The following is a 14,395-nucleotide window of genomic DNA, read 5'->3' on the forward strand; positions in this document are numbered from 1 at the left end:
CATTACCAGGAATGCTAAATTAAAGTTCTACAAGAGATGTGTATAATTTTGAAATACCCTTATCAGCAACATACAGGGGGTACCTACATATAGGAGCATAAGTAGCTTGTATAAAGTTGTAACATACACCCTGGGACAGAAAAACACATATGTTTTTTTTTTTTTTTTTTTTTTTTTTTTACCAACATAACAGGCACACACTTTGCCATACCATATCTAAATGTAAGGGCACAAATATTAATGTGAAGAAATTATGCTTATTTGAGTGCCACAATAAACCAGTACTCCTAGTTTGGATACAACACCCCAACCATATAGGGGTACAATTAATGCACAAGAATTTTCCATAACAATAACGCGCAAACTTATATGGGCACAATAATAAAGCAATTATGCTAGCTAGAAATTAAACCCCGACCATATAGGGGCACCAAAATAAACCAGTAATCAGGCTAAAAGACTAACTCCAACCATACATGGAGACTTTTTTTTTTTTTTTTTTTTAACCATTAATTAGTATGCGTGCAACATCTTGTATAGACATTACAATTAATAAAAAATACTGCATCATTTGTAATTCTGCAGACCATAAATAACAACAATGAAGAATAATCTCAACTATGTTGGGTGTCAAGATCCTGCTAAAACTAAAATCGTATAGAAGTGAAATCTTGATAAAATTAATTTGTGAATATATCAAAGTACAGGAACCTGCTAAACTGAAACTCTTGACTTAACAGGTGGTATCCTGTAAACATGAAAAACCCAAACCATATTTGGGTGCTTGATCTCACTAAATTAAACTCCAAAAATATAGGAAAACAGGAACCTGCTTAAAATAAACTCCGACCATAAAGGAGTATAGGATCCTGCTAAAACCCAAACATAAATTATAGGAGTACAGGATCCTGTTAATATCAACCCCAACCATATAGGGGTAGAAGATCCTGTTAATATTAAAACCAAACCTTATGAGGGTAAGGATTCTGTAATATAAACCCCAAACATATAGGGGTAAATGATCTTGTTAATATTAAAATTAAATCCCAACCATATAGGGGTAAATGATCTTGTTAATATTAAAATTAAATCCCAACCATATAGGGGAACATGATCCTGTTAATACTAAACCCCAACCATATAGAGGTAAATGATCCTGTTAATATTTAACCCAGCCCATACAGGGGTACAGAATCATGCAAATATTAAACTTCAACCATATAGAAGTACAGGATCCTACAAAAATTAACCCCAACCATATAGGGGTATAGGATCCTGTTAATATTAAACTCCAACCATAAAGGAGTACAGGGCCCTCTTAAAATTACAATCCGACCATAAAGGGGTACAGAGGCCTCTTAATATTAAACTCCAACCATATAGGAGAACAGGGCCCTCTTAATATTAAACTCCAACTATATAGGAGTACATGTGCCTCTTAAAATTAAAATCCAACCATATAGGAAAACAGGGCCTTCTTAAAATTAAACTCCAACCATATAGAAGTACATGATCCAGCAAAAGTTAAACCCCAACCATATAGGGGTGCGGATCCTGGTAATATTAAACTCCAACCATGTTACAGTACATGAATAGGATCCGTAAAATTCAACACTGATCATAGTCACAAACAGGATTACTGGACCTAGATAAAATTAAATCCAGACCACAGAATGTTGCAGGAATTTAATGTAGCTCTTTCATTAATATTTTCAAATGTAAGTAAATAACGAATTCAATAGTTCCGACCATATATGAGTATAGGGGCCTCTTAAAATTAAACTCCAACCAATTAGGAGTACAGGGGCCTCTTAAAATTAATCTCCGACCGTATAGGAGTACAGGGGCCTCTTAAAATTAATCTCCAACCATATAGGAGAACAGGGCCCTCTTAAAATTAAACTCCAACCATATAGGAGTAGATGATCCAGCAAAAGTTAAACCCAAACCATATAAGGGTACAGAATCCTACTAATATTTTAACCCCAACCATATAGGGGTACAGGATCCTGCAAATGTTAAACCCCAACCATATAGGGGTGCAGGATCTTGGTAATATTAAACTCAAACCATATAAGAGTACAGAAATCGGATTCGTAAAATTCAACACTGATCATAAACACAAAACATGAATACTGGACCAAGATAAAAATTAAATCCAGACCACAGGCTTTCATTAATATTTTTAAATGGAAGTTAATAACAAATTCAATAAAGTTACTCTCGTCCCTTGTATTTTCAAAAATTCAATTGATACTGCACGGTTTATCAACTGGAAAGTGCGTCACGTAAATTGTGCGCAATTTTAGCCAGTGCTGCCCACCATACCTGTACCGAGGCGTCACTCGACCTTTCGGTCGTGGTAAAGTAACAGAATCAAGGTTTATCCACGCACAGAATAAAATCACCATATAGTCCCATTAAAGGCATTATATTATCATCACAGCATGAGCTGAAAATTCACAAAGCCTCAATCCACTGCGTAGCCACAAGGGTGCACGATCGCAATCACAATGTTCAATCATCAACAGTCTAGACGAACTCCAAAAACGGCGTGAACTCCGAAAAAGAAGTCTTTGGCACCGTCATGCATTGCGGTTTTTACCGGAAGTAGTTTTTAATTAGGTTGATTCATAAAGATTCGTAATAAAAACAAGTCGTACCATAATTATTTCGTAATAAAACAGAAAGTGAAATTTCTGACGTAACGAGAGCGGGTCACGTGACTAATTACCGTTTGATTGCAATCAAGTCATTACCCACCTTACCTGTGTACAGAGAAGACACCTGTTACTAGAAAAACAACATGCCTGCTAGGTTAGTTTAGTGGTTTATTTTATTATTTATTATAACTTTTCACCTGAACAATTTCAAATAGATCTATGTTTCATTTTTTTCTTTATATTTTTTTCTTGAATTTGTATGTTTTTCCTTGCAGCAAATTATTTTTTTTTCAACTTAAAGCTTGGCAAACATGGTTAAGTAATTTTTTTATTTATTTATTTATTTATTTATTTATTTATTTATTTATTTATTCATTCATTCATTCATTCATTCATTCATTCATTCATTTAGTTAGTTATATTTGATCTATTTGAAATATTTCAGGTAAAATGCAATTTTAAGAAAACAGAAACAGAATATTTTCACTTCAATTAATGTAGAATGAAGGACAAATTTTTGTGTAATTGTTCTGAATCTAGTACTAATTTCATGTTTACTTTTTAATATGTAGCAAAATTTTAGTCAGTATGACATTTGAAAAGTAATCAATGAAAGGTCTACAAAAAGTATATCTGAGTTAATATTTTGTTTCTGTTGAATTGCTGCTAAAATGCAGTAATTTTAATCTAGAAATAGTAAGATATCACTTTGGTTTGTAAGTATATAAACTTCTCTCCTAAAAGCAATTTCCCTAGAAAACTCTCCAGTCAAAATTTTCAAATAAATGTAATGTTTGAATTACCAGATAATTTCAGATAATTTTTTGTATCACTAAACATGCTAAAATTTAATTTAAATGAGGAATTTGGTGAAATATTTAGAATAAAAATTTTGACTGTAGTCTTTTCCATATTAAAGTTCTCAGCATGCTTAAGGTGATATTATATTATTTTTATGTAGTTAGTGTTTTTGACATATTATCAAAGAGTTTATTATATTGATTTTGATAGAAAATTTTATGTAGAGGTTGAATACACGAACTATGCCCCCCCTTTTAACTATGAGGTTGGTTATGTTGAGGTTGAATACACAGACACCTGTCTATGTTTACCTGGTTTGGATTTCACAGGGATTGCGTACCCCCCTAAAATGGTTTCTTCGTCCCCCCCCCCCCATTTACTATGAGGTTGGTTATGTTGAGGTTGTATACACAGACACCTGTCTATGTTTACCTGGTATGGATTTCACAGGGTTTGCGTCCCCCCTAAAATGGTTTCTTTGTCATTGTTTGCTGCATGGGAAGCTACTTATGGTGGTAGTTGACAGGTGTCTTGGGGTTACCTTTATAATCACATCTGATATTTACTATGAAAACAAACTTCCTAGCTTTGAAGTGGTTTCCTCTAGTAAAAGTTAGTTGTTTCCAATGGTCTTCACTATGTTATTTACCATGATGTAGATACGAAATCTGATTTTCAGAGGAAGCTCATTGTAAATTCATTATTGCACCTCACATGCATTCAGGAGTTGTGCATGTTAATGCATGTTAATGCTTAATCAATGACTCTGTTTGTCATGTTTATTAAGGAGTCTTATAAAAGTGAGAATGGTCCCGATTAATACATATCAAATGGTGCTCACTTCATGTGATGTATAAGATAACAAGTCAAAGTTTACAAAATCAAACTATTTATTAGTCATTTGCATAGAACTATGCATGAATATTCTTAATATACAATGTATCAAAAACAAAGGGTTCTAAAATTGAGTATTTCACACAAAGATAAGAAAGTGACAAATATTTATAAAAATTCCTTAAAAATGTGAATTGCCAATAATAAACAAACATTTGCTAGGGTTATTATGGAAAACATATACATTGGGTGTGAAAATTATAGATCAGGATTGATTTAGATGAGTAATGGTGAAGTTCAATATTAATAAAATTTACGGGAATATATCATGTATATAGTATTACAATGACAATGACAATCTAGCAAGTAATTGTACATTCCAATGGATTCCATGATTATTTACAATTATTCCCACAATTCAAATACAAGTAATCTGTAGTATTTTTATACATACTAATATTCCTTCAACTTGCAATTAAAATTATTCCTGTCATATATAAATATATTAATTCAATAAACATAGTTACATGTACATCAATTACCCTTTTTAAATTTAATTAATCAATGTTGATACAACTATAATTCAATGTTTGAACTAGCTAATTCTCCACTTATCCTCACATAATTACAACATATTAAAAATTGGGGGAAAAGAAGAATGGCCCAAGCCTATTACACAGCTAATTTTTCTTTTATGGTTATAATTTGAAGTGTATCAAAGAAAAAGACTATCACTTCAATGAATTCCTCTGTAAATTTTATAATAATAATTAAGAGTACTTGAATTTCTCTGGCCATGCTTCACAATGACTACACTTATGATATTGATAATATTTATGCATTTGCTTGATTAATTAATTGATACCTGTCCCCATTCAATGATAATCTAAGAAAAGAAAGATTGTATGGCCAAATGGGGACATGCCTAAAATTTTACAATTTTCAACAAATAAAATTAAGATGCAATTCATTACCAAATGTGTAACTAATGTTCACAATCTATAAAGTCAGTGAAACTGGAGATAAATGAAAATACCTACAAAAAATACATTTATTGCTTTGCAGAAAAAAACATATGTGTAATTATTTATTTATAAAGTTGAGAGAAAATTCCTTACATGTGGGAGGTAGTGTGTGGGTATGTGTGTCTCTCTCAATGAAAATACAGTAAAAGAAAATCTATTTCCAAATCATTTAAAGTATTTCAAATTTTAAGATGTCATGATGATATTATTTCACTTGAGGTCTGTCATCAGCATAAAATTCACAAGATCTAAACTGGTTCACCCAAATCATGTTTTGTGCAAAATTTCTCATGTTCTTTGTTAAATCTCTTTAAAAATCCATAAAGATCCTCAATAACAATATCATAAAGAAAATTAATATTTTGTTTGGAATATTTTGCCCTCTTAAAAATAACCTCCTTTGTGCATTTTTATTCACTGAGGAAAAGTAAGCATATGACTTTAAAAAAATTCCTGTTGTTTTATTGTTCTTTAGCAATTAAGGAAAGATGATACAAACAAAGTTTCGTCAAAAGTTTTGAAAAATAACGACTTGGGTAATGTTTTTATAAATAAGATGAATAAGTTTCACCACGTAGCTTTTAATTTTTTTTTTCAAAGTTTCACAAAAATTGAATTTGAAGTGAAAAATATTTGTATAGAATAATGAGGATGGTTTCAGAAGGGTAGAATTTGAACATCACAGAAGGTTTACAATTTCTTTATATTCTAGAAATTTATTATTTGCAATGAAATTAGGTCAAGAAATATATACAAATCCAGGCATCCATTTTTTTTGTTTGTATCATCTGCCCTTAATTTCAACCAATACTTGTGTTCACTATGGACATTTTTATTTGGAACGTTTTAAATTGACATAAAATAACCCTGATATAATTTATTTTAATGCAATTAGTATTTCATAAAATTAAATATTGCAACTTTGCAAAAAATTGCTTTATGAAAATTAGACCCTCTTTTTAGAATCCAACCAAAAAAAAAAATTAACCCCCGCAATTCTTCCATAAAAAATTAAATATTCCATTTTATTGTAGGCTTGCAAAACAGTACGTAGAAAACAAAAAACAACGAACCACTATCAAAAACAAAAGAAAGGACACATTAATCAACAAGTGCTACGAATTTGCTGTTCTCACGGGGTGTTCCGTATTCTTGAAGATAGAGGACACCGACTGCAAGAGGTCCAAGGTTTTTGCCACGGACAATCTTTATTTCGACTACATGTCTGATGGACTCAAGCCATCGTGTAACGAAAAAAGATGTCATCCAAACCAAGCATCAACTGCCCTGCAAGAAGTTCTACCATTCAATGGAGAAGCCCCTCCTAAACCTTCCCCCTTAAAAGTGAGAAAGGACCAAAGTGCCAAAGTGAATGCCATCTTGCCCGGCCACCTGAAAGCCCTACCAGTGTTTTATGATGACATAGACGCTAGCACCCCTAGCATTACTGTTCCAGAGAAGGACCCCGATGAAGTCACCGACATTTTGAGTGCCTTGTCCCAAGAAACCGATGACAAGGTAGCTGAGACACTCATCCAGGACGTCCAGGAAAACTTCCCTAACCTGTCCTTCGCACAGCCCAAGGAGTCCAACCCGGTGGACCAACCCCCCACACAGCCCAAAGCGTCCAACCCGGCCGACCAAGCCCCCACACAGGACAAGGAGTTCAATCCGGCGGACAACCCCTCCACACAGCCCAAGGAGTCCAACCCGGTGGACCAACCCCCCACACAGGACAAGGAGTCCAACCCGGCGGACCAACCCCCCACACAGGACAAGGAGTCCAACCCGACCGACGAACCCTCCACACAGGACAAGGAGTCCAACCCGGTGGACCAACCCCCCACACAGGACAAGGAGTCCAACCCGGCGGACCAACCCCCCACACAGGACAAGGAGTCCAACCCGGCCGACGAACCCTCCACACAGGACAAGGAGTCCAACCCGGTGGACCAACCCCCCACACATGACAAGGAGTCCAACCTGGCCGACCAAGCCCCCACACAGCCCAAGGAGTCCAACCCGGCGGACGAACCCTCCACACAGCCCAAGGATTCCAACCACGTGGACCAACCCCCCACACAGGACAAGGAGTCCAACCCGGTGGACCAACCCCCCACACAGGACAAGGAGTCCAACCTGGTGGACCAACCCCCCACACAGGACAAGACGTCCAACCCAGAGGACCAACCTCCCACACAGGACAAGACGTCCAACCTGGCCGACCAACCATCTTCAGAGCCTAAGGACTCAACAAGGACCAGGAGAAAACTTTGCACAAAATTGGACCAAGCCTTCAATGCTATCGAATCTATGGACGAAATTCAATTAACCCTGGCAGAGGAGGAAAACCGTGAATTTGACCATGATGAAAGTTATTCCAAGTGTGTGTATTGTGAAATCAGGTACAAAGATGACCGGAGTAGACGCGTATGGATTGGCTGCGATGGACCATGCAAATCATGGATGCACAAAACCTGCATACCGAAACACCTCAGACCAGGAGTCATCAAGAAAACCCAGAGCTGGCAGTGTTCCGACTGCAGTGCAAGAGACATGAACTAACAGTTGATTGTGCATATGTGAAACCTGAGCAAACCAGTATGCCTATAATGTTGATTACAGATTTATAAATTTATCAATGGACATGTAATGAAATAATTTGGAGTGACTTTTTATATAGCTACTGTGTTATAAATAATTTATAAACATTTCATTTATATTTATCAATGAAAGATGTTGTTAATATTCTTAAGAATGAGAATTTATTTTTAGAACAGAAATAAAATCTGTCTTTAACTTTGCTTTTTCTTTGATAAGTATTATGAAATCTAATTACTGAAAGTGGTCAAAATGTTAAATAAGTAATGGTGACTATATCAAATGATCAATGTCTGATAAAAATAAACTAAATTTAATTTTAAAGATGGGATTGGGCGAGGTAAATACATGAGATAAATATGATAAAGTTCCCCCAAATTTACCATAACCATACAAAAAGTAATAATGTAATGCTTCAAATTAAGATTGAAAAGGGGGTGTTAGAAAGAACAAAATGTGAATTCAATTTTATTTTTATCAGACTTTGAACTTTTGATTTCTACATGCTGCAATGTAAAAAAAAATACATTGAATGCTATGGAGAAAAACTTGAACCTTAATTCTGGTAGCAATAATAGTTATGACAGATTATGATATCACAGCTAAAAAATAAATTTAAAGTAGCATAATGGCAAATTCACAAACCCGTTTTCACAAACACAAAAAAAAAACAGTAAAAAATCCTCTTTAAGAATCACAGAATGGCGGATTCACATATCCTAAAGCTAATTGCTCTGTTACAATGTTTGCACAAAAATTATATAATTATACTCCAGAAGAATCACATAATGCAGATTCACATATCACAAAGCTATAGCTTTGTCACACAAAAATCAAAATCACATATCCTCTTGCAGAATCACATCATCCTGTTGAGAACAAACATCATTAACAATTTCACGAAACTTCAACAAATCACACTTCTTCACTTTTGAAATGGGCACCATTTCTCGAAATTCCAGTTTAAGAGAATGTTTCAAGTCTGGATTACACACAGTTTCCAACAGACTCACAATTACGTCATAGATTTCCGACTTGCTCTTGTTGGAGATGAGGCTCTTCTCCATTCTTTCTTTTTTGGTAACATACACGGGTTCAGGTGCCATGTCTTCACTGGTTTCTCCAAGACAAAGTTTATCAAAGTATTTCTTCCTTAAATTCTCTGCACGGGCTGTAATGTCAATAAGGGATGGATCCAGTTCTTCTGATGTAAGGGAGACATGGTCCACTGTTGCATCACAAGGGTCAGCGAGGTAGTCCTTCGAGCGCAAATGTACACGCCAAGCAAATATCTGTTCACTTAAGTTGGATCTTGAACTTGTTGACTGGTTGCTTCGTTGATTCGTCGATGTGGCACTGGAACACATCATTTCATATGCTCGTTTGCGGATCTGAAATCAGAATACAAAGTTTCATATTTGCCATTTACAATACAAGGTTAAGAAATTTTTGAAAATAAAACTCTGCCATATTTCACTATTCCCATATAAATTGTAGCTATTCGTGATTCCAATTGTCAACTAAAGATGTACAAAACTTAATAAAAGAATGGAATATTTTTATATCAAAAATCAGACATGCAAATAAAGTTAGAATACCTCTTTCAGGTTCTCTAAGTTTCGAGTTACACGCAGCCAATCATCCCCAGTAGGCACTCCCCTTGGCATCCAAGACTGTACATCCTTATTGACTACCTCTGCCTTGAAATCTAAGCCCTCACCTAATTAACAAATCATGAGGTACATTATTGGAACAACATAAAACAAAGCCAAAAATTTATCTATATTTCCTAAAATTGAACTCATAGGGCCCAATGACTTTCTTGTTGACATTACTGCACCTAAATTTTTATTACATATAGCATGTATCCACATATATACTGCATGTAATAAACAAGTAATAATGACAGTTATCATGCTTATAAATAGATAAAGATAAATTTATAGCTAAAACTTTGTTTGAAACTCTGTTAGAATTAAAAACTTAGGGAAAAAATGATAAGTAGAAAAGTTTAATAAAAAAAATTGACCTTTAACAAAGCATTGAAATAGAGAAATTACCTGATGTCTTATCCTCTGAGAGGCACACTGACTCTGTTTGATTGAATGAGGACACCACTTCTGCTGGAACAGACTGTCGCTGAATGGCCTCCGTCATTTCTATGTCTTGGTAGTGAGGGTGGTTTCTGGCATGAAATAAGGGGGCAAAAACAGCCTTTCCTGAAGTGATGGCATCTATATCGCCTGCTCTAAGTCCTGCTCTGAAATTCTTCAAGGCCTGCAAGTACGTCATAGTCATTGTGGCAAGGTACACATAGTTTGGGTTCTTGGCTTCCACCATCACAAACTTTAGGAATCCTCTGGGACTTATCATTCTCTTTTCCTGCATTGCTTTCCTAACATATGGCACCATGAGTTCTTGCAAGGTCCCTTCATGTGCAATCTTTAGAAGGCTCCATGTCTTGTGATGGTCGCTGCATTTCTTAGCTGCACGTTGTGCATTCTCAGACCGGAATCCCATAATTCTGCAGAGGTCCGAGAAAAACACGTCCCAATTTAGCTCTACAAATGTTTTGCACATGTTCATCTCGAAGTGGCCATTACCTGGTCGTAGAACCACCCACTCGAACTCAAGGAAACCTTTCTCTGTCTTATCGGGATGTGCTTCTTGGTGGTGCTCACAAAACTCCTCTCTGGAATTGAAGTACTCTGTTGAATCTGTGCAGTGTTGGCACCGGTAGGTGTTGTTGATGACCTGCTTACACAATCCAAATGGCAAACCATCACATACGACAAACAGCCATTCCCTGTCTCCTTCCTTAGAGTATTGTTTGATGCCTCCCTGAACACCTATCTGCCTCAAGATGGTTCTTGCAGAGTTGTAGGAGTTAGGGTTGACAAAACAGGGATCGCTCAGGGTCAGCAGTGGTGATGTGTCTGGATGTTTGCTGTTGGACTGGCAGTGGTCATTAGAAGTAGTAGCCTGCCTAATGATATACTGGCCATCATCAGTTTTGGAGGCTGTCATTCGAACTTCTTTCATCTTTCGTTCTGTGGCTCTACATCTGGCTGTATAAGTCCCCAGACCATCTGGATCAACAGAAGCAGCCTCCGCTTGTTTAAGGTTGGCTTTACATGCTCCACAAATTCTCTTCGTCCTCAAATTTACATGTCCACATTGGCAGCAAACTTTTGTGGCCTCTTCCTTTCTCTGCTGTGTGACCTGAAGATCAATGGGATCTTGGTAACTGTTGTTTGCTTCAAGACATTGTTGCTGTTCTACTACCAGCTTTAGATTTGCGGCCAAGGCTTCGTACAAGTGTTTGTAGTGAACATCAGTAACTTCTTCTGGAATATCCCTGACGCACTTGACAAGCTGATTGGTATTAACATTCCAGAACTTGGGCTTCAGATGTATTTGACGCTGTAAATTCTGATCAGGAAATTCAATCTGGCAGATTGTGGTGACAACTGAGGACTTCACTTTGTTGTTCACTTTCACTCTCCATGAACGACCAATTACTTGATTATTATCAAATATGACAACACAGTCATTTTGAGGAAAGGGCAGTGGATCCATTGATTGGTTGCACAGCCACTCCTTTACAGTATCGTAGCACCCATAAGGCCCACTGTCACCCAGAAGATTGACCGCCTTCTTGCTATTTGTTATATTGTATAACAACAGGTTCTCCATGAAGCAAAGTGGCAATACGACGTGGGGATTCAGAAGGTGGAGAAGATACTCTACAACTTTGGCTTTCTGATACAGGTCCTAATCCCTTTTCTTCTTTTGACTGGTCAATCCTTCTAAGAAATTCTGTACTGTGGGATCAAACTCTGTTAGATAGCTCTCTAGATTGAATCTCTTTAACCCCTCAGCAGTCTTAGAGCTTTGCTTTTGTGGCATTTTCAATGTCTCTGCTATCCTTTCCCCGACCCTGAATACCATTTTTTGGAAATCCTCTTCACTGAGATTGTCAATGTCATTCACATCGGACAAGGCTGTGCTGTCAAGCTGCTCTGGAGTATCCATATCAAGACGCCTCTTTTTTGGTCTGTTTCTTGCTGGTGTTGCATAGTCGTGTCCATGTAGTGGCGAGCTCTCTTCAACAACTATATGGGGATGGTTACAGTACAACAGGTCCACACAAAATTGACACACTGTGACTCGAGTCTCTTTCTTTCGGCTAAAAGTCTTTCCACTTAGGCTTTCAAAAGCTCGAAGTTCATTTACTTTGGGTAGGATTAAGATGTCTGTATTGGGATCTTGATCTCCATACTTCTCCATCCAATCATGGTGAAATGCATTCCTACACCTCTTCCCAAAACCCATATTGGTCACATCTGTCCGTTACTTTAAGAACTCTTTTTTCTCTATAGAGACAACTTGGGAGTCAGTAGGCGCACAGCAAATAAATGGCTAAGAAGAATCCGCAGACTTCAGAGGCAAAATGCGCTGTCCGATACCCAAGCATCGAAACCACTAGCCTTCATTTCCACAGTGAATGGGTAAGCACAATAGCCTGAAATTTAAATGATTCAATTATGATAACTGATCTACACTTACCAGGATTTCATATTCCATGTACATGTACTGGGTGTTTCAACAAACATGTCCCAACTTTTGATGTCTATATTTTTGCAAAATAATAAAATATATCTATAAAATTATAACTGTATTTTAAAGACCATTTTCTTGCAATATATCATTGTGATATAAACAATATAAAATGAAGTCATTACATCTTTTCCATTTACATTTTGATTACATTTTCAAAAATTAGTTTTTTAGATTTTTTCCTTCAGAATTGGATCAATGGATTTTTACAAATTTAACAATACAAGCAGAAAATCTCCGAAATCATCAATATTAGTGCACAAGATTTTGAAAAAAAAATACTCATATAAAAACCATCTTTCTAGAAAACATTTCATTAAAAATATCCAAATATATGTCATAAAGGACTTCAGAGAGAAAATGAAGATGGTGACTGAAATATTGTTACTTTTTAGAATACATAACAATGATGTTAAATTGAAAACTGCTACTGATGTTCAAACTTTAAACATGCCTGTCTTAAAAATAATTGATATACAATTAATTCAACTTTCAAATTGATAAAATTGTTTGGATATGTGGTAATCAGTTTTAGAAAAAAATATTTGGTTAATACTGTCTAACTTCATACTGAAACCACATAGTCAGGCCATGTTTGCTGAAGCACCCTGTATTAAAATTTAAAATATTGATAGTTTTCTGAGAAGCAGATGCCCATAACATTTTGCATGTGAATTGCTTATTTTACTTTTGTGGATATCTGAACATTGCTGCACCCTAACATTATATTAAGAGTAATTCTAAAACTGACACACACCAAAATAATCTTTTATTTTATTTTGAGAAAAAAAAAATTATAAGGACCGAATTTAAATTGCCTCATAATATCAATGCCCCTTTGAGAACTTGATCTAGAACTGACCCACTATTTGACATGAAATAGAATAATCTGTGTTAAGGACAGGATAACATATAATTAACATCATTAGATTCAAGTATTCAAAATGTATAAGACCCAGATAGCTATACACTTATATAAAGTGGTTGTACATGTATTTTTGCAAATTATATAAACTTCCAAAAATAAAATTCAGTACTAGTGTATACCGTATAGACTGGTGTTCTATTAATACATTTCTGTATTTTTTACCCATTCATGAACTTAAATATCCCATTGTTTCTTTAGTAACAGTGTCTAGCTAATATTTTAATTCGGAGTCGGAAATAAACTGGTTATTGTTTTAAATCTGTGATATCTATGAAACGCGATCAATATAAATAGTGTAATGTACAGGAAAGTACCATCTTTATAAACAGTAAGTAACAGGAGAAATAGAAAGGTCTTTGTTATTTTAGTTAATCTGAACTGACCAAAAATATGCCATATATATGACTTTAAGAAATATCATAAAATAAGAGATGGCCAAGTCAGGTCAGGTAATCAAAAGAAAAGAAAAACAAAGCAAAAAAAAAAAAAAAAAAAAAAAACTAAATAAATTGACATATAATCTATATACACATAATTTTTTAATTCTATACTTGCCTGAAAAACTTCATTACACTATAATTTAACAATGCTTGCAGTGTTGACATGAATCTTATTGCTGTTTCTGATTTTTCATTTTAGTTATCATCAATTTCGAGCTACTCCACCGTCAGGAATCAACTTTCCCATGACTTGTGTACCCGAGCCAAATAATCTGTATGACCAGTTTGCTTGCCTTGTGAAGGGACCAAGAAGAGGTGAAACTGAAGCCAGATTTGAAGAATATTGTGATGTTACTTTCGGCCGAGTTCCCAAGAAGATTTGCAATGTGATTAGTGTTGGTATGAGGACACACCATTCTCTCCTCAGGGCTTGTCAACCCATTTGACATAATTAATAAACTCACAAATAAAAAAAATAAAATA

At 35.4% G+C, this 14,395-nt stretch overlaps 1 protein-coding gene and 1 long non-coding RNA gene across 2 annotated transcripts; one reads left to right on the forward strand and one right to left on the reverse strand.

Annotated features, from left to right (window-relative positions):
- The first annotated feature begins 3,235 nt into the window (after positions 1-3,235).
- Positions 3,236-14,337, forward strand: LOC134231719 (uncharacterized). The gene is made up of 3 exons (XR_009984609.1): positions 3,236-3,379; positions 12,307-12,435; positions 14,112-14,337. It is a non-coding gene; the product is annotated as an uncharacterized LOC134231719 (long non-coding RNA).
- LOC134231718 (uncharacterized) lies at positions 8,480-12,311 on the reverse strand. The gene is made up of 3 exons (XM_062713686.1): positions 9,985-12,311; positions 9,523-9,644; positions 8,480-9,315 (listed from the first exon to the last, which is right to left on the reverse strand). The coding sequence occupies exons 1-3, from the start codon at positions 11,618-11,620 to the stop codon at positions 8,764-8,766; spliced, it is 2,310 nt and encodes a 769-aa protein (XP_062569670.1). The 5' UTR covers positions 11,621-12,311; the 3' UTR covers positions 8,480-8,763.
- Positions 14,338-14,395: the final 58 nt, after the last annotated feature.

The sequence above is a fragment of the Saccostrea cucullata genome, unplaced genomic scaffold (assembly GCF_032062105.1).
Source record: "Saccostrea cucullata isolate Sc308-1 unplaced genomic scaffold, CSIRO_AGI_Scuc_v1 ctg11108, whole genome shotgun sequence".
In the NCBI taxonomy this organism is placed as follows: Eukaryota; Metazoa; Mollusca; class Bivalvia; order Ostreida; family Ostreidae; genus Saccostrea; species Saccostrea cuccullata.

Excerpts from the sequence above, each read along its gene's own strand:
- LOC134231718 (XM_062713686.1), bottom strand. The coding sequence starts at position 11,620 with ATGGAGAACCTGTTGTTATACAATATAACAAATAGCAAGAAGGCGGTC. Across the intron at positions 9,645-9,984 it reads CTCAGAGGATAAGACATCAG|GTGAGGGCTTAGATTTCAAG; the intron begins GTAATTTCTCTA and ends TTTGTTAATTAG. Across the intron at positions 9,316-9,522 it reads ACTTAGAGAACCTGAAAGAG|ATCCGCAAACGAGCATATGA; the intron begins GTATTCTAACTT and ends TTCTGATTTCAG.